Source organism: Manduca sexta, chromosome 15, assembly GCF_014839805.1.
Source record: "Manduca sexta isolate Smith_Timp_Sample1 chromosome 15, JHU_Msex_v1.0, whole genome shotgun sequence".
NCBI lineage: Eukaryota > Metazoa > Arthropoda > Insecta > Lepidoptera > Sphingidae > Manduca > Manduca sexta.
Window position 1 is genome coordinate 6,094,996 of NC_051129.1, and position 27,419 is coordinate 6,122,414.

Below are 27,419 nucleotides of genomic sequence, written 5' to 3' on the forward strand. Positions count from 1 at the left end.
CTCAACGTAGTGGTTATATTTTATTTGACTCAATTTTTGAAGTTTGACGTTTATACCCACGGTACCATAATTTATTTATTTTATAATCGAATGATTCCATCAATATCTCGTATCTGCTAACCACTAATTTTGATGTCTGTGAAAGAAAGTGAAACTTTCACTTGTCTGTAGTGTTGATAACTGTTTAATTATTTCCATGACGTTACAATTGCTACGCGTCATACGTAATTCATTTGCATTTCATAGGGAAACTCAGACTCACTTCAGTCGCCATTGCAAGTTATTACGTAGTGAATACCGTTATTTGGAGTGGGAGCAGAGACGCGCGAGGGGGGCACGTGTCAGCGGCGCCGTTGGAGCGCGAGTTCACTCTGTCACTCGGTCATTACGGTATTTGTCTACAGCGCGTCCCACATTTACGATCTTGAAAGAAAAAGTGACGATGCCCGAAAACAAACCGTTTCAGCGTCTGCCTAAAAATGTTCTCCCGAAACATTACAATTTAGAACTGATACCAAATCTGGAAAATTTCACTTTTAAAGGAAAAACAGCAGTGAAAGTATCGGTAAGAGGAAATTTCATCATCACTGTTACGAATATTAGATTCCACGTGACGGTTTGATCATTAAACTAGCGTTCTATTGCAGATTGTGAACTCTACGAAAGTGATAGTGTTGAATTGTTTGGACTTGGAGTTGAATAATGTGAGACTTCAATATGTGAATGAGGGTTTGGAATCGAGCATTACACCCCTATCGGTGGAGCTGCAGGCTGCCGATGAGACCGCCACCATCACGTTCCCGGAGTCACTCGCCGAAGGTGAAGCGACTCTGTACTGCGAGTTCACGGGCGAGATCAACGACAAGATGAAAGGCCTGTACCGCAGCAAGTATCTCACGCCCAGCGGGGAGGAGCGCTATGCCGCCGTCACTCAATTTGAAGCGACAGACGCTCGCCGATGTTTCCCATGTTGGGATGAGCCAGCAATAAAGGCTACATTTGACATAATGCTCGAAGTACCCGCCGACCGTGTCGCGTTGTCTAATATGCCAGTAAAGGAAGAAAAACTCATTGGTGACAAAAAGCTTTTGCATTTTGCTACAACTCCAATAATGTCCACATACCTGGTTGCTGTAGTGGTGGGTGAATATGATTATGTAGAGAAGAAATCCAATGATGGTGTGTTGGTGCGTGTTTATACACCTGTTGGTAAAAGTAAACAAGGATTGTTTGCATTAGAAGTAGCTGCACGTGTGCTGCCTTATTACAAAGAGTATTTTAACATAGCCTATCCTCTGCCTAAAATTGATCTGATTGCTATAGCAGACTTTTCTGCTGGAGCCATGGAGAATTGGGGCTTAGTTACATATAGAGAGACATGTCTTTTAGTGGATGAGGAGCACACATCTGCTGTAAGACGACAATGGATTGCCTTAGTGGTGGGCCATGAACTTGCACACCAGTGGTTTGGGAACCTGGTGACAATGGAGTGGTGGACCCACCTCTGGCTGAATGAAGGCTATGCTTCATTTGTCGAGTTCTTATGCGTGAATCACCTCTTCCCTGAGTATGATATTTGGACTCAGTTTGTCACAGAGAACTACATTAGGTATGCATGGTCAAAACTTAATTTAAATTTAATCAATGTTAATTACATGAATGTCCTTATTTTGACTTAGTTCTTATTTTTATGTGGTGGGCATTACAATATATGTATCAAATATTTTTGTTTGTGGCACTGTTACTTATTCTGACTGAAATTGGATCTTTGCCAGTTGTGCAAATCGTAAAGTCATTCAACTGGAGGACAATAGAATTTATTCAAAACATATTAAGATTGCTGCTACATTAATTGTACAAGTCATGATCACACAGTACACTATGCAAGGCTGTGTGGCAATAATGCTGACCTTCTAATAGCTATATAAGGTTTATGTGCAGGGAATTGCTATTTAATTAGTTGTTTACACTGCAGTTTAGTTTTACCTAGATATTATTATAATATACTCATTGAAGAATTGATGGCATTAACTGTTGCCTTATGTATGTTTATAGACAAATAGAGTAACCTTGTGGCTCTGTTGGTGTGGAAGCCTTCTTTTGAAATATTAATTTCACTGTAAACATGTCCAGGATAAAATAAAAAGTAGCTTATATGTTTTGAGCACAGGATTAATCTGTGTGCCAAATTTCAAGCAAACTCATTCAGTATCACAACATCTATAGATCTTATAATAACTGTCACTACATTAATAGGATAAAATAATACTTAAATGATCAGTGATCCTCAAATTGGGTGGTAACACTTCCTTCTGGATGCTGGAGGCTTTCATTAGTAGGGATGGTGGTTTGGGCATAATGATGGTGGTTGGGTAAGAGTATAAGTTTTAACTCAGAGAAAGGATAACTGACACTGATATACAATAAGTATATTAAAAATAATTTCAGGCTCTACAGAATATAATTGAATCTCAAAGTGGGCTGTTAATACAATAAATTTGATAACCTATGAGTCGGAATAGCCGTAATCAATGAATATTATATTATTTTAGGGCATTGGAATTGGACTGTTTGAAAAATTCTCATCCAATAGAAGTGCCTGTTGGTCATCCTTCAGAGATTGACGAAATATTTGATGATATATCTTACAACAAGGGTGCATCGGTGATCCGCATGTTACACAGATACATTGGCGATGATGATTTCAGAAAGGGCATGAACATTTACCTCACAAGACATCAGGTACAATTATATTTTATATAATATTTTTACATTTACAGCTTGTTTTCAGACAACATTGTCAATAATGAAGTATATTCAATGTTATCAGGGCTGTTACTCTCTTATCTAAATAAAAATATTTTATTTGTCATGCCTGGTGTAATCAGCTTTTACAAATATTTCTATCAAGTAATATAATATATGGAGTTGGTTCTAGATGCGTAATTTTACTTAGAAATTATTTCTATGGTCTTATAAAAATCACATAATATTTTTTATAGCAATCATATTGTATGTACTTGTAAAGATCCATCGGGTTTGGTTAGTAATACGAAAATTCGCTAGCATTGGCCTTTTGGATAGTGATATAGAAATAGGATTTGCTTTGAGTTTGTAACAATGGCCAATATTCGCGCTACGTACGCGATAAAAGTTAATAGTTAGATCTATTTACAACTGGATTTATCATAGAATTCCACAAGAATTCTATGATTATGTTACAAACAAATTATTATGAACAGAATTTCTGAGCATTATAGATATCTTTGTTGTCATCTAATCTCGCATTAAATACCAAGGGGGCTCGCTGTGTTAGTCGCCCTGTTCTATCGAGACCATGCAAAGTTAAAACTAAGCACTATGCACTTGTAGCAAGAATTTTATGACTTATAAATGTCCATTTAAGTTTACTTCCAGTCCAAAGGATTTTGGATAGGAGCAGATTTTAGAAACAGAAAGAAAGAGTTAATAGAAATATGAATATTGAATGCATGAAAAATATAATATGAATGTCCTATGACTGGCAATATTGGGTACTCTGGGAATAGAATAGAAAAAAGTTGCTGATGTCATGCATAGGATAGGGAAATAAACTTTTCATAAACTTCCACCATTTTATTTTAATCTATTAAACATGTCTATCATATGATAATTAGGCATCTGACCGCACGCAAAGAAGCCTGAGTATGAAGATCGACGCATCATACCTGCTGCAATATGCTCTGGGTTAAAAATGCTTGAAAATCAATAATTTATTTAGCATATAAGCTTCTTTGGACCTAGTCTTTTTTTCAAAGCTATTGGTCCAGGAAAACAAAGAAACTTTATTGTAGTTTTACAGAATATAATGTAATAATATCGTACATTGTAACAAACTTGTCTATACATATATCATGTAGCTAACTATTTCGTACATTTAATAAAATGCTTGAATTTAAATGTTCAACCGAATATAATTTTAGCTATTTCTCTCATTTATTCTGAGAAACGCGAAAAAGATTTTGATTTAGCACATTCAATCGGAAAATAGAGCTTTGTTGTATTGTTCATACAACTCAATGTTTAAATTACCGTTAAGTTACACATTATTAATTAACTGAGATATATTAAACTGTGTATAGTATGCTTTAGTCCACCATTACCAATAAAATATAATATATGCACATGACACCACACAAAGCTTTAAAACAAGAAATTCGCAGCCAGACACATTCATAAAAGTAATACCTTTTCATTTATAAATAGTGTGTATTTTTAGTAATTTATTTACTTACTTTGTGTTTAATTTTCCATACCCATAGCAGTCTATTGACAGCATATTTTTGTTCTTTATATATTGTGCTTTTATTATCAATGTATATGAATTCCTAATTTTTCAGTACAAAAACACATTCACAGAGGATTTGTGGAGCGCATTAGAAGAAGCGTCCAATAAACCCGTGGGAGCTGTTATGTCCACATGGACCAAACAAATGGGTTTCCCGGTTGTTGAGGTTTGATTTAACATTATATTCATATTTAGAACTAGCGTGTACTAAGGGATAGAATACATTCCTATGAGTCAAACAATTTTCAAAACCAGCGCAGTAATTTAAGAGATAAGCACATTAAAATTTACAAAAATCTTTCAATTTTACCATCAATATGATATTTCAAAATATTTGTTTCACTGTTTCATCATTAGTTATTACAATATTGTATAATTGATTTTAGGTCAATTCAGAACAGAAGGGTCGTGACCGTGTCCTAACATTGACTCAAAGGAAATTCTGCGCGGACGGCAGTCAAGGCGACGACACACTGTGGATGGTGCCTATCTCTATATCGACACAGGAGCATCCTTCAAAGGTACTTGGATTTGTGTCGACATTATCGTCAGTCACATCGATTTAAAAGTGTTCGTATATGTAAACACCATAATCTTATCGTTGATTACTTTTCGAACGGATGGTACCGATCATTGTATCGTTATTGACCTATTTTATTATTATTTTCTTGCATTGATTCTCCCTTTTTCATTTTATGTTGTTTGACTATGTGATGAATAAATTATTTTATTTTTTAAAATTTAATCATTACAGGTTGCTCTCTCCATGGTGCTAGAAAAGAGAACCCAAGAAGTTGTGTTGAAGGATGTAGCTGAGGATTCTTGGGTGAAACTTAATCCGGGAACGGTAAGTAAAAACTGTTAAAGTTCTGTTCAGTGTTCAAGAAGTAATGTTGTAAACGTCACCTTTTTGGGTCCTATAGTTGACAGTTGACACGTTCTTCAATAGGGGACCGGACTCATTTTTGTTCTTTATTATTATCAAATATTTACGTTATATAAATTATAACACAGAAAGAATTATTTAAATCGGGTAAAAAATCAACAAGTTATTAGTCTTTCAATTTCGGTAGAAGGGGTAAGTAACAAGAAACAGAAAAGAGGCGCAATACCCACGTGTGACGTCAACGGGCATTCAACGCGTGCAAAAGAAAGAGATGAAGCGATATCCCCACTTCACGGCCACTTCGGCACATAGTAATATTTGAAATATGAATTACTGGCTCATTTTTTAACCAATTTTAATGCAGTTTTCACAGGAGGGTTTCTTTTTCTTATTATTAACTATTGCATATAGAATAATGTACAAAATCAAACACAGGACGGTCCCCTATTAAGGCATATACCGATCATAATGGTATGAGAAATTAGGTAATGTCAATAGTCATAGTAAAATACTACAATAAATAATACGAGTTTTTATAAGAATTTGACATTATTTATTTATTTTATGCGATTGTAGAACCGCGTTATCCGTTATGTACAGCTACAGATTTAATGGCGAAAGATTTGAATATTATTATTTATCATAAAAATACATTTCAGAGTTATTTGAAATGAACATGAACTTATAACATTATTCGCAGGTGGGTTACTACCGCACCCGCTACCCCGCGAGTATGTTGGCGCAGCTTGTGCCGGCCATCCGCGACGGCTCCTTGCCTCCCCTTGACCGCCTTGGTTTGCTCGACGACTGTTTCGCGCTCGTTCAGGCTGGACACACACAAACTGCTGAGGTAAATTTTCCCAAAAAAAGACTGCATATGATATTGTGTTTAATCAAGTTACTAATATAAGATTTATATCTTTTTAGTCCTTGAAACTAATGGAAGCATTCAGCAATGAAACAAACTTCACTGTATGGTCCACAATATCGAATTGCATGTCAAAACTTAGTGCCTTATTCTCTCAAACTGCGCTAGACAAACCTTTGAAAAATTATGGTCGGAAGTTGTACTCTAATATTACTAAGAAATTGGGTTGGGATGCTGAAGAAAAAGAAAGTCACCTTGACACATTGCTCAGGAGTTTAGTGCTGAACAAAATGATTAGCTTTGAGGATCCAGAAACTATTAAAGAAGCCAAGATCCGGTAATTAAATATAATTGTTTAATTGTTTTATATACTTATTTATACTTATTCGTTTTTTATTACAATTAAATTATTTATGAGATAATTTAGGGCGATTACGCGCTAAAGCACATTCAATAGAATTTATTACATTTGATCCTGTTTAATGCCCAGTCATTTGGCACTTTGATTTAATGTTCAAGCGGCGTTGTCACTGCTTGCGGGTATGCATGGAGTGATAATATAGTGACCGGAAGTGTGTGCGCCTGCGCAGGTTCGAGAAGCACAGCGCGGGCGCGCGCGTGCTGCCGGCGGACCTGCGCTCGGCGTGCTACCGCGCAGTGCTGGCCGACGCCGACGCCGACACGTTTGCGCGCTTCCTGCAGCTGTACCGCGCTGCCGACCTGCACGAGGAGAAGGACCGCATCAGCCGCGCGCTCGGCGCCGTCAAGGACCCCGAACTGCTGAAACGCGTCTTGGATTTCGCCATCTCGGTGTGTTACCGCCTAACGATTACCGACTGCCCGCCGGCTGTGTCTGTTTGTCGGAACGTGATTATAATCTCAAAAATAACTGTGATTGTTAACAGCTAAAGATAATTGTCACAGTAAAAGTGATCACATATAATGTGTTACTTGGAAATGTATTTAAGGTTATAGCTTAAGGTCCATTATTTTGTTTAATCTGTAACTAAACTAGTAAAGAATTTAAATTCATGTCTAGTTAGTGATTAGTTCTCGCAGTTGAAAGAAAAACGTAAAAATAATTAATGGCCTTTTAAATTTCGTCATATTAAATTTTAAAGGCCGAAATATCCATGCATATTAATTATTTTTACGTTTTTCTTTCAACTGCGAGAACTAATCACTAACTAGACGTGAATTTAAATTCTTTACTTGTCAATACTTGTTTAGTTACCCAGATTAAAGGTGAAACAAAATGTATGAAAATGGACCTTAAGCTATAACCTTAAACGGATACAATATTAATTCTTTTAAATTAAATATGTTAGTTACCTTAAACATTCTCAGCACATTGTAATTGCCTTTTATACCATAATATTTAAATGCTCATTTTTGCTACGCGCTCTATTTTGGTTGACTAGCTCCTTAAATCTGTTTTTGTTTTTCATTTTAGGATGAAGTCAGATCGCAAGATACTGTATTCGTGATCGTTTCCGTCGCCGTGAGCAGAAATGGGCGCGATTTAGCGTGGCAGTTCTTCAAGGATCATTGGCAAGAATTCATGGATCGCTATCAAGTATGGGACTCCTTAATTGTTTTGGCTGAACTGAAATAATGTCTAATATATACTGTATAGTGAAGTGTAGATCTGAGATGATGACTGTGCGGTCTGACCCGGCAGTTCGTTTTTAATGATGATATTTAGTTAAAAGAAGATAAAGATAGAATGTTTGTTCAGGGCGGGTTCTTGCTGGCGCGGCTGGTGAAGTCGACGACGGAGAACTTCGCGTCGGAGGCGTGCGCGCAGGAGGTGGAGGCGTTCTTCCGCACGCACGCGTCTCCCGGCACGGAGCGCGCCGTGCAGCAGGCCGTGGAGACCGTGCGCCTCAACGCGGCCTGGCTGCGCCGCGACCTCGCCTCCACCACGCACCACCTGCACGCCTACCACTGACAGCTCACACACCGCGCGCACACACACCCGACGACACTACCGGACTAGACGATTTGTTTTGCAGGACCAAATGATACAAGACTGAAACTGCAACGATCTTTACTGTTGTTTCGCCCGAGGATCTACCTAGCGTTTTATTAATTTATTTTCGACGTGTGGGAGCTTTATTGTATTATAATTTTCCCGTAAATTGTTGCCACGTGAGCTGCCGACCGCCAAAAATGCGTTTTTTTTTTATAATAAATTTATAGTGGTATGAAATGTATTTCCAGAAAGATCCATCAAATGATGTCTTGAATGTAACAGCCATTTAAGTTAGCTGAATGAACGATTTTTTTTATTTCAGTGAAAAACTTGTTTATGTGACGCTTGCATTTCTTTATTTGTATTTATGACAGTAAATAGGTTAGCAGCTGATAGCCTCATACCTTTATAATTTTTATTCGTTTACATGTCTATTAATTCGTATGATTATAAACATTAATGATGTCACTTTGTTGGTCTTGAGATGAACATATTATTATTACTTACATTTCGATCATGAAAGTATGGTTAATTGAAAATTCACACACCTGGTTCAACAAAGACAGCACTGCTACCTCCAGAATATTTTTAACACATTAAGTTATGAGAAGTGTCTTAATATTTTATACCAACATAAAAACGTTTAATCTCAATTTTGCAACATTAGTAAAAATGAATAGTGAACCAGCGATTTGAAGCAGACATTTGTTGTTGTGTCAGTAATAGTTTTATTACTATCAATAAAAATGCATTATTTAATATTGCGGCCTGAATGATCCAAGGATTATTCTCATAGCTGGCTTATGCCTCAAGACTATGTTCCTATATAATATAGTAATTTTTAAATACGAAATGTCTTAAACTATATACAGCATTGTCGTACACATATTGGTTATTAAATAATATCATATAGTAAAATATAAATACACGCCATAATAAAAAAATCTACAAATATCGTAAAAGGTATAATAAATTGTGATATGCTGTATGTTTTAAATATTGAAAAAAAAAAAACTTGTAAACGTTTTTATATATAGCTAAATTGTATTTCTGTTACAAGTTGTGTTTTCTAGTTATGACTTATTGAATGAGGTGTGCGAATTGTTTTTCGATTCTCTAACCACAACCATCTGAGTCATCCAGGATTGCAAGATGTACCCAATATGGAGTTTAGCTCCCATCCTATCACTTGGCCTCAACCAGCAGCGGGTACACGAGTTGCATCTCTGCTTACCCAGTCGCGAACGCGGATGTGAACTTGTTTTGCCGTGTAATCGTTAATAGAAAAGCGAGCAGATCTACTAAAGCTAAACGTTTAGTAAATGTATATATAATATATTTTTTATTTATTTTAGACATGTTGAGTGAAGTAAGCAATTGGTGCCCAGTTATATTTTTGGTTATTATTGCGCAGGAAATCGTTTGGTAATGTATAATGTACGTATTTATGGACACGTTAACATTTCTAACTCTTAAATACTTATATAAGTTACATGATGTGCAATTATTTTAGAATATTAACTTGCATTGTATACAAACTAATAATTTATTTAGTCATTTTTACATGTTTAGTCAAAATTGTGCTGTGTGGGCTATTATTTAAATTGAAAGTTACCATTATTGTCACATAGTTTTCAGTTGCGATTTATGTTAAGACTGTGTTATCACAATAAAACGTACAAAATAGATTTATATTGATTTTATTTTACTTCCAACATTCCGTTTCCCCTTTCCTTCATAATCAAACATATAAATTTGATCAAAAGTGGTCAATGCGTAAAAATTATATATATAATTCGAATAAACTGCTTTTGGCTGGAACAGACATTCCCTTTACAAGTACTGTTTGCAGGTAGAATAATGAAAAACACATATAAAACAGTACATCTGTATTGCACTATAACATCTCAATATTTTACAAACTATGTCATAAATACGAATACATACTATACTAAAACAAATTCAAACGTACACAGGTGACGCCAATTAAAATTCTAGCAAGTGCAATTGACAAACTATACAAATTACACACACATTCGTGATATATTTAAAAAACAGAAATGATATTTGGTTTATTACGATATATCTAAACTACAGATGTATACAACTGATAAATAAATGAAGACAAAATCATAGCAGTTAATTATGTAAACAGAATAGTCGGTTGGTTTCTACCAAAATGCTGCGTAATAGTTACGGCTAAAAAGGTTTAATAATTGACAGATATAAATAATAATAAAATTAAGACAATTATTAGCGCCATTCGCGACGCTAAAATCACAAGGAAATAATATTCAATACACTTAATTCTATTGCTTGTACACGTTATAATTTTATTACACCCACTTCATAAAGTAATGTAGAAGTCAGATCTCAACAACATTAAATTTCATTATTAGTAGTAATAGACTTATTACACTCTCAATTATGTACATTAATACAGATTATACCATCCATGGTCTATATCGATTAGCAAAGCAATTTACCATAGAGGAATAGCTTCTCATTAGTAAGTGCTGTAGTAAATACATTCGAAGCAGAGCTATCAGGAAATTTGTATGCATTTATAGAACCGCGAAGAACAATATTAAATGCTCAGTATAATATAGTACAACTACTTATTCTCCATAGCAGTGAGCAAATATGTTGCATAGTAATGGCAGTTTGATATTAAGTAGGCAAATAAGTGAAGGTACATAACCATAGATGATATATTATCTAGGAGTAAAAGGCAACTTTAAATTATTATAACAAATCTATAGGTCACATTTTATTGCAATACATTAATCTGTTTTATAAATATAATATTGATCCTTGTTCTGAAGGCACTCATTCAAAACTAAATTCAAAAAGCGATTCGTTCAGTTAAACCGCCAATGCAATTGTAATTCTAAAATAAAGCCAATGCGTGTCTTCAGAAATGAATCAATTATACGCCAAATTGCTAATATTAATTATCAAGTTATCACTGAAACGTTTCTCTTATTGCTACAAATGACTAGTTCCTTTTAATGATGGGATTCTGCAAATAAAACTACTCGAGAGTGAGTATGCTACACAACCCATACTATCTATAGGTATGGCACATTTTACTCGTATGAAGATGAGGGAAGTGCATGTTCATTGAAACTTTAGTTTAGGTAAATTCCATAAGTATAAAGAAATGTTGTTAAATATTTATGATTTTACTTTATAGAGGTTTACAAAATGCATGTAGCTAAATAATAAATATTTGGACACATAGTATTCATTGGTTTGAAGAGTACAATTGAAAGTACGATATTACCATAACTCTTACGTTGATCTTAAGTTGATCCCGGCGCTTTAACAAATTTATTAATCGACAATAAGTAATGATAGAATATTCTGTGTAAATACGTACTGTATAAGTATATAGCTATTATATGAAGTAAGCAATTTATAAACGATATTTAAGCCAGACATTACTTGGTAAGGTATAATTTCTTAAATAAATCCGTTATGCGTTTAGGTCAAAACAGTGCTATTCATAATATTAGACCCAAATATTTGATGTTACTTAATGATACTTGTAATTATAACTAGGTATTTTATATTTTAATACATACGGACGGCTTTATAATAAATTATAAAGTATTTTACTGAATACTTTGAATAAATTATTTAAAGATGATGATACAAACAAAAATATTGACGACGATAATAAATAAAGTCGATGGTCTGTATCCACTATCCTTGTTAAGAACGCCTAATCTTATTGCTTTACAGTAGAGAATTACCTGAGCATTTATTATAATAAAATGTGTAAGCTATCGCGTACTGGACTACTTTTGGTACTACGTTCTACGGTTATTATTACACAGTAAACCCATTTAAAATTATTAAACACACTAATTTCAGAAAGAACAGTGATGTTGAATATTCACTTCTTATAAAGACCTAAAAGTAACTAAACATATGATATGACTCGTCGTAATAATAATAAAAATCATGCCATTAATAAATAGTTCTTTACTTGATTGTTAAAAATTACAATTTAATAATTATAATGCAATTAAAATATCTAGATAAAAGGGACGTGTTTATTTAGCAATAACTAGGCTTTAAGAGCCGTAATGTGTCATAATCTTTATGTCAATAAGTATTACAGTAAAAATAATAGTCAATGTCGTCTGAAAAGAAAAAGTAGTTAATAAATTTCGTCACACGGTTTTTCATGTTTTTTTTGCGCCATTCCCAGTCACTGTTGGTCACTTTTGTGGGACCCTTCGCCCTTGGTATGACGGCACTTGTTTTACAATTTTCCAACCAGAACTGAATAAAGGAATACAACAGTTCCAACATTAAGGATTACTGTTTTTAATAAATTCAATATGAAATCGCGGCGGTCCGATTAGGATTATAGATTGACCTTACTGTATATTATATACTTGGTTACATTTATTTTGGCCCATGTACTAAATTAGACCGGATTGATCTGTCTCCTCGAGGCGGCTGATCCCCAAAAAGATTGAGATAGCACGACGGCTTTACTTCCGTGGTACAGTAAGTCGCTCGCTGCGAGCAAACATTAATAACATACCTAACATATGTCTTATTTTTCGTTTAAGATTTTGGCATATGACGTCACGATATTTATAACACTCTGCCTCCTTGTCACATAATACACTTCGTTGACTCCCTCCCCTTTATTCGATTTATATACGTTATCTTTGTTTTCATATTCACCAGGCCAAATACATTTTTTATATACGTATAGCAATGCGTGTCTTCTGCTTTTCAAACTTGACTGGCAGAATTTTCGTATAAACGATACAGCCAATGAAAATAAATTGGATTGGATTGGACCCCCCTCCCCCCGTTCTTAACATGTGACGTAATGATGGTCCTTTGTGTATTGTATGAAATAATGATTATATGTATATTAAAAAATATATATAACATTAATTACTAAAATTATAAGTGTAAGTTTTGACTAGAATCAATATTATAATTGTGAATTTGTTATATATAAGGTTTGTTGTATTATTAGTATTATGATAGTAAATGAAATTAATAGCTTTAGGTTTAGGAAAAAAAAAAGTTTTTTTTACATTATATAAGTAAAATTTCTTTAGGTATCTCAAATACTTATTTTCAACTGGTGGATTTTGTTTAAGACATAAATATTTTTTTGTTATTAAATGATTCATCATAACTTATTTAAAACGATTTTTTTTAAATAGAAATCATTCATCATTAAAATCTGGTAACAGGGAGACCGAACACTGCGAAAACAATAAAAAGGGAGCCTAATGCCACTAACATCGCACAAAACAACCTTATTTAAGATTAAGTTATGATCGTCGAAGCATAAAGTGATTTTTAAAACAACATAGTATATTATAAGTACACCATATTGTGTATTCTACTATATACTTAAATTTTATAAGAATACTACCTACTACTATGAGTTTAGTAACCACATATAAATAAATTTAAAATTGGATTCAAGTTTTACTTATTTGACTTAAAAGATTTTGGTATTAAGAAACATTAAAAATGACATTAAATTGTAATAGACAGAAAAAGTGATGAATGTGCCTTATAAAGTAAATAATTATATATTTAAAATTTGTAACACTGTTCCCGACGAGACATATCAATCAATTTGAGCAAATTCTTAGGAATACATAGAAGGAATGCTATGTGCAACAGTAAAAATAAAATCAAATAAATATTATGTACTACCCACATTACATGTACTATAGTAAACTACTGGAACATATTATTTTTTAAGAAGTTAGAGTAATGCATTTAGGTAATATCGATGGAAATTTAATTATCACTACTGCATTGCTTGTTCTTTTAATAGTTGCTATAAGCAAGATTAGGATTGTACGAGATGTAGGTATACATGTCGAGACCATAAACAATTACTGTTATTATGGCGTGCCACGGACTAGCAATAATACTTTTAATCGAAAAAACCACGCATCGCTGAAATGCGCGCCTTTTATCTTTCACCTAAGCTGCCTAGCATGTGATTTAGCATTTTTGGTTATATACAGATCAATAATTTTTTGTATTTTAAGTTGGACAAGAGAAAATTAATGAAATGCAAATTGTAAGTGAAATGCATATAAATGATTATAACTGCCAGTTCTTCAGAGGTGAGGATGGCGATAACAGTTATGATTTAGGGATTTATTGCGATTCGTACCTCATGGACTAACTGGCCAAATTCTCCTACAGTAGTGATTTGCTTTATCATGCTGATTGTAAATACATAATAAATTACTTAGACAGATGCATAGCTCTTTAATAATTAATTAATGCGTGACGACTACGGCAACAGGACGACCTCACTCGCATTTTCTATCTCTCTCTTTCCCATTCAAAAATTAATCAGATAAACTCCAATAATCAATGTTGGTCTCGACTTGCCTACCACAATCACTAAAGGTATTTTATAATAATGATTTTTGCCCTACTGCAATTTTGGTGAGACTAGTATGATGAAATTATGAACATTTTCATAAAATTAAGTGTGCACCTTAATATAATATCTCTTATAAATAAACCAGGTAGCATTTAACAGTTACAAAATAAATAAATTTTATACTGTTACAAAAATAATACAATACGTATTTTTCTCAACAGAATGTATGTCACTTCCGCATAACATTTAATAAAAAATTTGTTTTTCTACAATATTATACATGAGTAATGTAGTTTTAATCGCATATCTCATTTAAATTCGAAAACTAAAAGTGATGTATCCTACATTACTTATGTTATTGCATCAGTAATATTACATCTACCCAACAGAAATTGTCAGCACTTTATACAAACAAAATTTCTCCAATAAACTCAATATACTATCTGTTAAACAATAAGTATGTGAAGAATAATAATTATGCTATCCTCCAGTACGTCCAAATTAGACGATCCCACGCGTGATAACGCGGAGCGCTCGCCGGTATGGCATTCGCCGTATTTGGATATTGGGTGCAACTCTAATGTTTATGTTACATTATGGACTTACTGTAAATAAGGTTATAAATGGTATGCGGAAGTCATCTACATCTTGTATTTCAATAAATAATTAGGTTCCACAACAAAGCTCCATTAGTAAATAAATACTATTAAAGTACCAGCGAGTTCACTCTATGATGACGCATCGCGGCAGGTGCTCGTGTAGGTAGTCGAACAGTTCGGGCGACGCGCCGGGACAGTTGGTCAACTCCAGTTCACGTAATTGGCGCAGTTGTATCAGACTTGACAGCCCGCCAGAAGTCAATAAGGGGCAACCTGAAATGAAACAACAAAATAGATTTTTTTGGGATGAGATAAAATATCTATTAGGATTCCATCAATCTATCTAACCATACCCATCTGCTTATACGTATATCGTTTTAAGTGATCACATTTATCATGTCATGTCGTTAATATATTACCCGATATCGATACGCCATTTAAAGTGTCTCACAAAATTCTTAATGTATATGTTTAAACTGCATAGATTAGAGTTTAGACAATTATATTCACTTACCAGCTAACGATAGCAATTGGAGGGATCGCATTCCACAGAGGTGTTGCACTCCGAAATCTCTTAATTGTGAGCACCATCTCAGAAACAATGCGACAAGCGACTGCATCGTACTTATATATCCCACGCCTATATCTGTTATATGGACACACCTGTAACAAATTGTTAGTCGTACTTAAATTTAATATTAATATGTTTTGATCTGCACACATTTTCCTACCTTATTCTACAATTTATTCCAGATGTTGTAAAGTGGTTTTGGCTATGTTTTACCCCCAAAAGTGTTGGTCGCCTGGTAATCAAACCAAGGATCTTCGAGCCCATTGGGTTGCCATTACGCCATGACAGCAATAAAATATATTTTTTTTCCAAGACATATTACTTTGAAATCTCGACCATTATTATATCGCTTGGATATTATATACATAATGTTTCAAAATCGTTAATCAGCAAATATGAATGTGGATTGCATTGGAATATACCTGTCGAGCGTAAGTTCCTCGAGATGGTTGAGGTCGCAGGCGATGTACTCGAGCGCATTGTCGGTGACGCGCGGGCACCAGCTCAAGTCGAGACTGCGCAGGCGCGGCAGGTTCTCCGCCAGCAGCTCCACGCCCTCATCCGTCACCTTGCTGCACCCGCTCAGCGACAGCACCGTCAGGTTTGGTAACGAGTGCACTGCCGAATACAGCATATTTTATACTTCCCACATGACGGCGGCAGTTGCCAACAAAAAGAGAAAGCAATCCCATGATTATTTAATTTACAAGATCACATTAATTGGAATCACTGTTAAGCATCAGTTCCTTAGTTGTAGCTCTGTCTAGCGTGTCACCGATTAAAGCGTGAGCTTGCTTAAATTATTTTATGCAAGTAAGTTAGTAGTAAGTTTTTAGGGTTCCACAGCCCAAAAGGAGCTCTAATAGGATGGAGGGTGTTGTCCTGTTTGTCTGCACGGATCCTTTTTTTCAGGAACGCGACGAGGTATCCAGTTGAAATTTATATTATATACTCGGGTCTCTGAAAAACTCAATGCGATCAAAAGATATAGCCGTCTACATTGCACAATTTACGATTTTAAAAGTGAATGACAACATGTAGGGTACTTCTCGTTGACCTAGAATTATTATTACCTTTGGTAAGACGAAATGTCTTACAGCACAATGCACATGTAAAGGAAAATATTCCTAAAACCGTACATATGTACTTTTTAACATACAAAAAACTACTTATTACAAACTGATTATTTTCGGATGGTGCAATAACCGTATCTAGAAATCGAACGGCAAATTCATTTCGTCAAGATTGAACTCATATACTTAGATACTGCACCTACAATAATCTACAAGTTTGTATGAAACTCTCGGTGCGCGTGTTCAAGTCGCACTTGTCTTGTTTTTTGTTATATTTGTTCCATTCTTAAATATTAAAGATTTTAAGTAAATAATATGCCAACATACCGATATTTACAACACCATGGTTGGTAAGCTCCCAACAGCTGTGTAAACGAAGCACACTCAACGAGGCGCTCTGCTTCGGCGAAAAATAACCAAGGGCAGCATCAGTCACGTGGTATGCTTGTAGTGAGAATTCATACAACGATGGTAGCAGTTGAGCCACCGCACCAACCTATGGTGGCCATAAACAATAATGCTAAGTGGTGCAAATCAGAATATACTTATGTATATTTTATTTAAATTTATATTACTTCTAGGTGCGCTTTTACGGTTAACATTATAATGCTCAAGTTCGAACTACACGGAAATAGATACTTACTGCTTCGTCAGCAATGTTAATGCAGTCAGTAAGCGTGAGTGATACGATTCGAGGTGTTAGACATGCCCATAAGCCAGCCTCTGTTATTTCGTTACATCCAGTTAGTTCTAGCTCAAAGAGAACCTAAAAATGAATAGTGAAAGTCAAATGAGCGTTTGTTATACAAAATAATCGTCAACGTGAAATGTTTTAGTGCGACCTACCTGAAGATGATCCAAAATTGCTTCCAACCCCCTATCAGTTATCGTACATCCTTTAAGACTAATAGCGTGGACATGATGTGCAGACAGCGGGAATTGTCTTATAAACTCGTTTATATCGTCATCTGACGCCGACACCAGCACCACCCCGCGGATACCTCTTCGTATTAATGAGTTGTAGAACCTTTGCATGCAACATCCGGTCGCAGAACGCAGTTCCCGACAATCCAACACCGCAACGAGCCCGGTCCACCATCGCGGCGACGAGTACAGCACGTCGCGCCACCTCGTGCACACTTGCGCAAGCGTCCGCCTGTCGCTCGCGTTGAAGTACAGGAAGAATTTATCAAGAAATCTTTCCTCGAGTATAAACTGGTTCCAGAGCAGCGGGCGCGGCGAGGGCCGGCGGCGGCGCGGCACGCGGGGCGCGGCCGGCGCGGCGGGCCCGCACAGCGCGTTGGCCACGCGCTCCACCACGCCCGGCGAGCGCTTGCGGCCCCGCAGCCCCAGCCCGGTGATGCGGCGCGACAGCTCGGCGGACGCGCGCTCCACCACGCCTTGCGCTGATACTGAAGACATTTTCACTTTGACGCGTCGTATGGTGTCCGCAGGACGTCCGCCGCCTGACCCTGCGCCACCCGCGCCTTGCTCACAACCCGCCACTGTACTACTACACCAAAACAAAAATAAACAATAACTTTTTACCATATCATTCAAATACCGTTTATTGGCTAGATTCTATTAAATTTCTATTATTCTTTGTTAAATTCATATATCCAGAAAATAATGTAAGCAAGCATGCACTATCTGGTGACTCATCTAGAAACATACTACTAAGTATTGAACTGTCCTAAAACTGTGCCAGGCTGTTTTGGACATAGTCCAATGACCTAACTACCTCAATGGGAGTTGATAAATATATAAATTTAAGACAACTTTCCAATATATACATTTTATTGTACATAGTTTTAATACACATTACACACACATCGCGCAATTATAAATCTTATCTAGCGAATTGCATTAAATTCTATAATAAAATTCCTCTTGAAATAACCAATCTGCCCGGCTACAAATTTAAGTGTCATGTTAAGCGCGAGTTAATGTCAAAGGGGTATTATAATGTAAAGGATTACCTCGATGATCAGACGGTTTGGAAAAATAGTCCTGCACACCCTGTCCAACCCTATGTTAACGCCAATATAAGAAATTAACTACATAAACGTCTCATGTGTACCTTTCTACAATTTTGACATTATACTGGGTAACAGTTTTAAAACTCCCTGACATATTTTATTTTATATTGACTCAGTGAATTACCAATTTATAATAGACGACCGACCGATACCATTTTGTTGCACCAGCATTGAAATTAATAATTTTAATTATATTGACTGAGATCTATGTCAAAATGTGAAATGAAAATATTATGTTTGTAAATGTAGGCGTATGCACGCTGTACACTGTCTCAGGTTTTATAAATTTTTTAGTATTATTGTTTTTTTTTTTCGTTAATTTTTAGTTACTGTTAAATACTTTTATGTGGATTTTCTCCGCACTTTTACGGTGATGTGCGTGTATTAGCTTATATAATTAATCAGACTTTGTATAGACAAGACTTATTCAAAAGGAATATATTTAATAACAATATTATAAAAGAATGGACAATTGATGACAAAAAATAAAGCCCGGAATTTCTTTCTGCCTCTCTTCTTCGGGTAGTCATCGCTTAGGTAGTTAGTGAAGGCTAGTAGGTTAGCTAGGTTAGGGCTTTTATTGTCCTCACTGGTGAGGATCGCGACGCGTTTCTCCCTTATTGCTTATTTCAAAATACATATACACATAATTTTATTTCTTCTTCCCTGCCAGCCCGAGCTGGCTTCTTTGTTTACTAAGTATATTTTTCATTTATTTTATTTTCAATATAAATTGTCTTTGTTTATATAAGCTAATTTAATAAAGTAATAATTAAATATTCTCATGTACCTTGACTTATCATAAGTGCAACTATGTTCGCCTACGTGATGATTAAAGCATTTTTATTTTTTATTTTTTATTTTATTTTTATTACCCCTGCAGGGGTAGGCAGAGGTGTAACCAAGGTACCTATTTTTACCATGTATATTCAATTTCACAATATTATAATATATAGAGCAATCCTTTTGCGACATTGGGCACAATTTAGCGCAAATTTTAATTTTAATATTTATGTCAATATGATGATATAGTTGATGTTAGTCAGATTACAGTACAAACAAAGACACTGTGAAGAACAAAATAAATGATTTTTACTAATTGCCTAGATAAGATTTAAAAATCTTGGCAACTATAGAGAAGTGTCTAGTTGCATCTTCACTTACTTCTCTTTTGATATTGTATGATTTTTTATATGTATAGCTTAGTACATACTAAGCTATATAAAAAATCACATACATATGTGCCTTACAATCCCAGAAACTTTGCCATACTGGCCACTGATCAGACATTATTCATATTGCATGATGTGTTTGGGTAATTATATTTTTTCCTAAAATGCCTATAACTATTATTTTATGCAATAGACCACAACACTAGGATTACAGTTAGGTATTTCATCATACATACATATGTTTTATACTAGAGGTCTCCGTAAAAAAATATTATTAAACCCTCATATTTATTTTGCCAAATCGCTTGAGTTTAACTAAAATATGATATGTGTTTTCAATAAATGTATACATAATGAGATGATAAAAAAAATATTTTTTCAAAATTTACTAAGTTGATAGAACGCAGTATCAGACTTTAGTAATAGCATGAAATAGCCCTTTGAGCCTACATTTAAGTTCGTAAATTGTAATAATTGCACATAATTATGAATGTACATACGCAGCACACTTTAACGTTAGAAAAATATTTTAGATGAAATCATAACATAGTTATTTCTGATAATATTAAAAGAAATTCGATTCAGTTACAGTAAGCATTACGAAACACCTATGAAAAATCTGACGGGCATGAAAATACTTGTCGTAATATTTGTTACTTATCAGCTAAACGAATAGAAGGGTTGAAAATATTGTTTGTAGTTCATTATATTACCGTTTTAAAATGAATGATATTGCAAAACTATTAATGAAAACAAACGAAAATCGATCAATTAATTTATTATACGTACCTTTAAAAAATATTCACGCTTGAAGACATACACCATTGTTAAATATACGCTAGTATTTTTATTGCTTTTTGTTACTAATCATTCACTTAATAATTTATTATGTTTTTATCACAAAAAGGCAAAAAAATGAAATTAAGCTGAAGCCCACGCACAGTACATGTACAATTTTAATTTTTATGTTTCAACCTAGTGTTGTAACTTGTGATGACAATTTTAATTAATCGATTATTTGAAATAATGATTTTTGTTTTAATTGGTAAAGAAAAAAATATAAAACCGTATCTGTTCTGAGTGACGCGATATATAAATGTTTGAGTTGATTTTCTGTGGTGAAATAAAAGTTTCACAACACTATATTTATATCTGTGGTTGATTCGTTGGTACGCCAGAAAGGCATTTAAATTCTGGCATTGCATATAATGAGTAACAATAGAACCCGTGAAATCATAACAATACAATTATTCCATTTTGCAAGGATATTTCGCTAAATAGAATGTTCATGTGCATAAAACATCCGATCACGATCGCAAATATCGCGTCTTGCGTTACGAGTTTTTGATACTTACAATAGTCCGTGTGATTGTCGTCGAATAGTGTAGATTATAGGGCATTACCAGCTCTTTATAAATGTCAGGAATTCTAGAGCTATAATATTTATTCAAGGAGTGTACTGCGGAGTGTACAGTCTATACCATCTCATACTTTCACAAAATTAACTAAGTACCTACCGTGCCTAAAGAGATATTTATACTTTTATACTATTATATAAAGCTGAAGAGTTTGTTTATTTGTTTGTTTGTTTGAACGCGTTAATCTCAGGAACTACCGGTTCAAACAGAAAAAATATTTTTGTGTTGGACAGCCCTTTGTTCGTGGAGTGCTATAGGATATATATCATCACGTTATACCCAATAGGAGCGGAGCAGTAATGGCTAATCTCAGGAACTACCGGTTCGAACTGAAAAAATCTTTTTGTGGTGAATAGCCTTTTGTTTGTAGAGTGCTATAGGCTATATATCATCACCCTATGGCCAATAGGAGCGGAGCAGTAATGAAAGATATTGCAAAAACGGGGAAAATTTTGTTAGTTTTGAGAGCTTCCGTTGCGTGCGATGTATGACGGGATTGTTCCTTTTAAAAAGTTCTACAAAAATATTTTATATAATAAAGTCCCCCGCTGCATCTGTCTGTTTGAACGTGTTAAACTCAAAACTACCCAACGTATTAAGATGAAATTTGGTATGGAGACAGCTTGAGACCCTGGGAACAATATAGGCTCCTGGAAAAATATATATCGTGACTTTTATAACGGAAAACTTTAGCCCGAAAAACTTCATAACGCGGGTGGAGCCGCGGGCAAAAGATAATACTGAATATGCGGTCAATACGCGTTTCAATAAAAAATTTACTTATATTATATTGATACGTTCATTTTATTTTTGTGTACTTGCAGGCCACTCAAGCCCAGATTACAAAGAAATATCAAATAGACTACAAACATTGACGTACGCAATATTTCAAACCAAAATAAATAAGTTCGTCTTTTAAGTATCGAATTACCATTTTATCAGCAAAAATAACTGTTTCACAAATAAATGCTTAAGGTGGTAGCTCAAGGTCCATTTTCATACATTTTGTTTCGGCTTTAATCTGGGTAACTAAACAAGTATTGGCAAGTAAAGAATTTAAATTCACGTCTAGTTAGTGATTAGTTCTTACTTGCCAATACTTGTTTAGTTACCCAGATTAAAGCCGAAACACCTTAAAGTCAGTATTAATAACATTGTTTAGTTATTATATTGATCATATAGAATATCTTATTTGTTGTGTAAATATTTGTCTGTAAATCTAAATATTTACAGACAAATATTTACTTTATGTAATATTTGGCCTAAAATATCGATTTATTGGTTAATCGACATGATTATTAATTCACAATACAAATCTGTCACGTTTATGAGAGGCAGTGTTGCCAGAAGGTTACATTTCTTACATTTTTCGTTACTTTTGACCCCCTCGCGTAACATGTAAGTAATTTTTATATTTAAGGCAATTTTCGTAACTTTTGAGAACAACGAGATTTGTAATACAACATTTTTATTGTAAACAGTTTACGAACGCATTTCTATTCAACGCATCCAAATTAAACACACCTAAAACTGGCGGGTCTAAAAAGTATTTCACTCCACACATATATCCACTCAGAGATGGCTCGCCATGACAAAATGAAACGTATCTTGCATATAAGTATTAAAACTTGATTTTGCTTGAGTGTGCGCGCGCACATTTCCTACTTCGCGAGTCCCCGCGGTTTCGTAGCTACAAAAATGCTTGCCCAAAAACGCGTAAATTAAAAAAAAAAACAATAATGTAACTTTTGCAGCAAAAATGTAACATTTCAGGAAACGAAACGTAACTTACGGCTCAAGGGCCCTGGCAACACTGATGAGAGGTAAGGTAACTATGAGGAGTAGAGACAAGAACAACCAAGTTTGTGGTCGTCCGTCGAAAAGCAGCAAATTACGGTGGCGTAACGGTAGCAAGTTGATCAATTTTATAGACGGCGCCAAAAGTTATTGAATGAGTATCAGTGAAATAAGAAAACCGACTTTCGCTTTTAGACACTTATAATTGTCACTTAAGGATTTTTTATTTCGAATTATTATAAACTGGATTTGTAACACTGAACATTCTGTAGCGCCCTCTTTCGGTTGACCGACATGTATCTATGGCTATGAATAAAAAAGATGTAGAAAAAGGGCGGGAAACGTTCGACTTGTAAGGCGCGCTTTTTTGATTTTTTATTTTAAAATATAATTTTAATAACTTATTCATAGTGATCAGTGGTGTATAAACTGTTTTTAGATATATTTTAAGTTTAAGTATTATAATTTATTCTTTATTTGTTAATTTCTTTGTCAGTGCTGGCCATCTGGTAAGTTCTTTTATCTTACTTGCTGGATGATGGCTGAGCCCCCCGATCCTGGGGGGACAGTCCCTCCGGTGGGCTATAATGTAACAATTAATACTACTTGTAATGAATCTGAATCAGGAATGGACACGGACAGTTCGCTTTCTCAACGCCCACTTAAGAGAAGTCGTTTAAACAAAATTTGTAAACGATGTAATAAGCGTAGAAGGACACATGGTTCGGAAGACAACAAATTGATAAGTTGTCATTGCAATAACTCTGACGTAATGGAACTACCTGAAACTCTAATTAATTCTAATTACCCCGATACACAGACTAAATTCAATCACAGCAATGACACATTAAATCCCCAGCATACCCCTACTTCTATCGGACGAAAATTATACGAAAGTACTGATAGTGCTCCATATGTTATACATATAAACAGAATACAATCATCCCCCCAATGACGGCTCCACACTCCACCCTTTAGCTTTTGGCAAATTCCTAAAAAAACATGATTTTAAAAATATTATAAATGGCAGTATCAAAAGAATTGGTAGAAACAAAATTTCTATGTCATTTTCAAAATTCATCGATGCAAATAATTTCATTGAACACAACAGTCTATCTTCACAAAATCTTAAAGCCTTTATTCCCACATTTAATATTACACGAATGGGACTGGTGCGGGGAGTCCCTATAGAATGGTCACCAGAAGAAGTTTTAGATAATGTTACAGTGCCTATAGGATGTGGTAAAATTATAAAAATGAGACGGTTAAATTATAAAGTTTTAGTGGAAGGTTCTCCAACATGGAAACCATCCCAAACAATTGTAATGACGTTTGATGGACAAGTGTTACCTAAACGTATATTTATGTGCTACAATGCTCTTCCTGTTGAGTTATATGTTTACCCAACTGTCCAATGCTTTGCATGCTGTCGCTTTGGCCACACGAAAGTACAATGTAGATCAAAACCTCGATGTTTTAAATGTGGTCAAGGACACACAGGAGATTCTTGCAATGTGGAAGAGGATTGCGGCTCATGTTGCTTGTGTTCTGGTAATCATTTTGCTATTAATAAATGTTGCCCAGAATTTAACAGACAAAAAGATATTAAGCTGTTCATGGCTGAGAATTGTATTTCTTATGCCGAAGCTGCAAAAAATTTTCCATCAGTTAACAGATCTTTTGCTGATGTATTGATTAATAAACCTCTTTGTGATGAACCTTTAAAATTTAAACAGCCAACCAATAAATCTACATCACACAAAAAAACAATCTTTTAAAGCCACGCCCACCACCTACCGCTATAAGTGGTTATAATCAACATGCTCATAAGGAACTAATTAAGGATTACAATATGCCATCCCAATCTGGCAATGGTTGTGCTTTGCAGCATCCACACCAGCAACAAGAACAATCCTTATCTGAGATTGTTCTAGCACTTATAAATTATTTATCTCAATATATAATTGAACCGTCCAACGTTGCCCCTGAATTATTAAACTCTCTCATTAACACACATAATAATGGATCAATTGGTCCAATGGAATTGCCGCAGTGTAATCAGTAAAAAAAGTGACTTAGCTTACATTGTTAATAAATATGAACCCTTTGTGATAGCTCTCACTGAGACATGGCTTAAACCAAATTCTATGTTTCGTATACCCAATTATATATGTCTTAGAGAAGACAGAGCAGATGGGTATGGTGGTGTAGCCATACTTATAGAAAAAATCCCAGACATACACTCCTTTAAGTCTTCCTCCACACAGTGATAATTATTCAATTATAGCAGTCATTATTAACAATATATGTTTTGTTTCCATCTACATTCCTCATCCTTCTTCTCTCGTTTTCATTGAAATTAATAATATGCTTTCTTCTTTACCTCGGCCATTTATATTGCTAGGGGACTTCAATTCACATCATAGATCATGGGGCAGTTCCATCTCTAACTCCAATGGAGAAGCTGTTTTGGAACTTTTAGATACTCATAATCTTTGCATCCTGAATACTGGTAATCCAACACATCGCACTGGTCCTGATGGAATCTTAAGCGCTATTGATTTATCCATTTGCACTCCAAATTTAGCTTCCACTTTGTCCTGGAATACTATGGATTCCACCTTTGGTAGTGATCACTTCCCAATTTTAATTAAGTTTCCTCAGAAATATTTAAAAATCCCTCAACAAGGTCCAAGAATTAAATATAGGTTGAATGATGGAGATTGGGGTAATTTTAAATCAATTGTTGAAAACAGTATATCCTCTCTTCCAAATGTTTCAATAAATGATCCGTGTGAATGTGCAGATGCTTTATGCACATTATTAAATGAAGCAGCTGATAAAGTGTTCCCTGTAAAAAATACACCGAAAAATAAGATACCCTCTCCTCCTTGGTGGGACAAAGAGTGTACAGATGCCGTTAATAAGAGAAAGGCAGCAGAAAAGATCTATGCTGATGACATGTCTAAAGAAAATTTTCAAATTTTATCTAATGTTATTTCTGATACTAAGAAGTTATTTAAAAAAAAGAAATTTGTCAGATGGCAGAATTTCTGTTCTTCTGTTTCCCCATATACACATTCTACAATAGTATGGCGAAATATTAAAAGATTTAGGCTTGCGTTTGAAAACAAAAATTATTCAAGCATTCCCCTTAATTTAGCTGATCAGTTCCTAGATACTGTAGCCCCTGCATCTGTACCACAACAAGATTTGCTTGAAAGATATTCAGCTATCTCCTCCGACAGGTCAGAACTCAACTCACTTTTTACTCTCCCTGAACTTAAAGGTATTTTAACAAATGTCAAAGATACTGCTCCTGGAAATGATGGCATAACATATTCATTCCTTGCTAATCTAGGAGACGGTGCTCTTTCCTATTATTTAGCTCTTATTAATTTAATTATTACTACAGGGAAAATGCCATTGTCATGGAAACATCAGTTAGTGTTGCCAATACTAAAACCCAATAAAAATCCATCTTATGTTTCCTCCTATCGTCCTATAGCGTTATCATCTGTGTTAGCAAAAATTGCTGAACATTTAGTTAAAAACCGCCTAGAGTGGTATATTGAAAGCAGAGGCTTACTACCTGATAGTCAGTTCGGATTTAGAAAAGGTAGAAGTACTATGGATAGTATAAGTATATTTGTTACAGATATTCGTTTGGCCTTCTCTAACAAGGAATCAGTAGTTGGTTTTTTTTTAGACATTGCTGCAGCATATGACAATGTTTGTTTGCTTGCTCTTAAAAATAAGCTAAAAACAGTAGGAGTACCAGAAATGCTTACTAATTTTATAATGAATATTCTCTCTGATAGAAAAGTTTCATTAGATATTCCAAATTCTCCTAAAATGTCAAGGCGACTATGGCAAGGCCTTCCACAAGGTTCGGTTCTTAGTCCTCTGTTGTTCAATATATATACTTACGACTTAGGATCGTCAATTAATGATTCCGTTTCTATGCTTCAATACGCGGATGATTTACTTTTGTATACTTCTGACCAGTCAATAGACACTGCTTGTATTAATATTTCTTCTTCACTAAATTTATTAAAAGGTTGGTTAAATTTAAATGGTTTACAACTGTCTGTTCCAAAAAGTACAGCCGTATTATTTACTAGACATAGAATACCTCCCTGATTAATATACAATATGACGGCGAATTTATACCGGTTAAAAGCTAAGTGAAGTTTTTGGGAATAATACTAGATTCCAAACTTACAGGAGTACCTCACTGTGACTATGTAAGCGCTAAATGCGAGAGACATATAAATATGCTCAGGTGTCTCTC

The 27,419-nt window shown here is 34.8% G+C and overlaps 2 protein-coding genes across 4 annotated transcripts; one reads left to right on the forward strand and one right to left on the reverse strand.

The window, feature by feature from the left end:
- The first annotated feature begins 97 nt into the window (after nucleotides 1–97).
- LOC115440059 (puromycin-sensitive aminopeptidase) lies at nucleotides 98–9,744 on the forward strand. The gene is made up of 11 exons (XM_030164204.2): nucleotides 98–565; nucleotides 648–1,609; nucleotides 2,553–2,742; nucleotides 4,380–4,493; nucleotides 4,714–4,848; nucleotides 5,082–5,174; nucleotides 5,914–6,063; nucleotides 6,141–6,418; nucleotides 6,672–6,891; nucleotides 7,535–7,657; nucleotides 7,820–9,744. Exons 1-11 carry the CDS (start codon nucleotides 197–199, stop codon nucleotides 8,030–8,032), a joined length of 2,847 nt encoding a protein of 948 aa, XP_030020064.1. The 5' UTR covers nucleotides 98–196; the 3' UTR covers nucleotides 8,033–9,744.
- A 186-nt stretch (nucleotides 9,745–9,930) lies between these two features.
- On the reverse strand, nucleotides 9,931–21,434 carry LOC115440055 (F-box/LRR-repeat protein 16). 3 transcript variants are annotated; one of them, XM_037439031.1, is made up of 7 exons: nucleotides 20,700–21,431; nucleotides 17,546–18,209; nucleotides 17,343–17,465; nucleotides 17,027–17,195; nucleotides 16,049–16,244; nucleotides 15,570–15,718; nucleotides 9,931–15,328 (listed from the first exon to the last, which is right to left on the reverse strand). In XM_037439031.1, exons 2-7 carry the CDS (start codon nucleotides 18,119–18,121, stop codon nucleotides 15,180–15,182), a joined length of 1,362 nt encoding a protein of 453 aa, XP_037294928.1. In that variant the 5' UTR covers nucleotides 18,122–18,209; nucleotides 20,700–21,431; the 3' UTR covers nucleotides 9,931–15,179. The 3 variants fall into 3 exon arrangements, with proteins under 3 accessions (XP_037294928.1, XP_037294927.1, XP_037294929.1); XM_037439030.1 differs by having other exon boundaries at nucleotides 17,546–18,212; nucleotides 20,700–21,430; XM_037439032.1 differs by lacking the exon at nucleotides 17,343–17,465 and having other exon boundaries at nucleotides 17,546–18,212; nucleotides 20,700–21,434.
- Nucleotides 21,435–27,419: the final 5,985 nt, after the last annotated feature.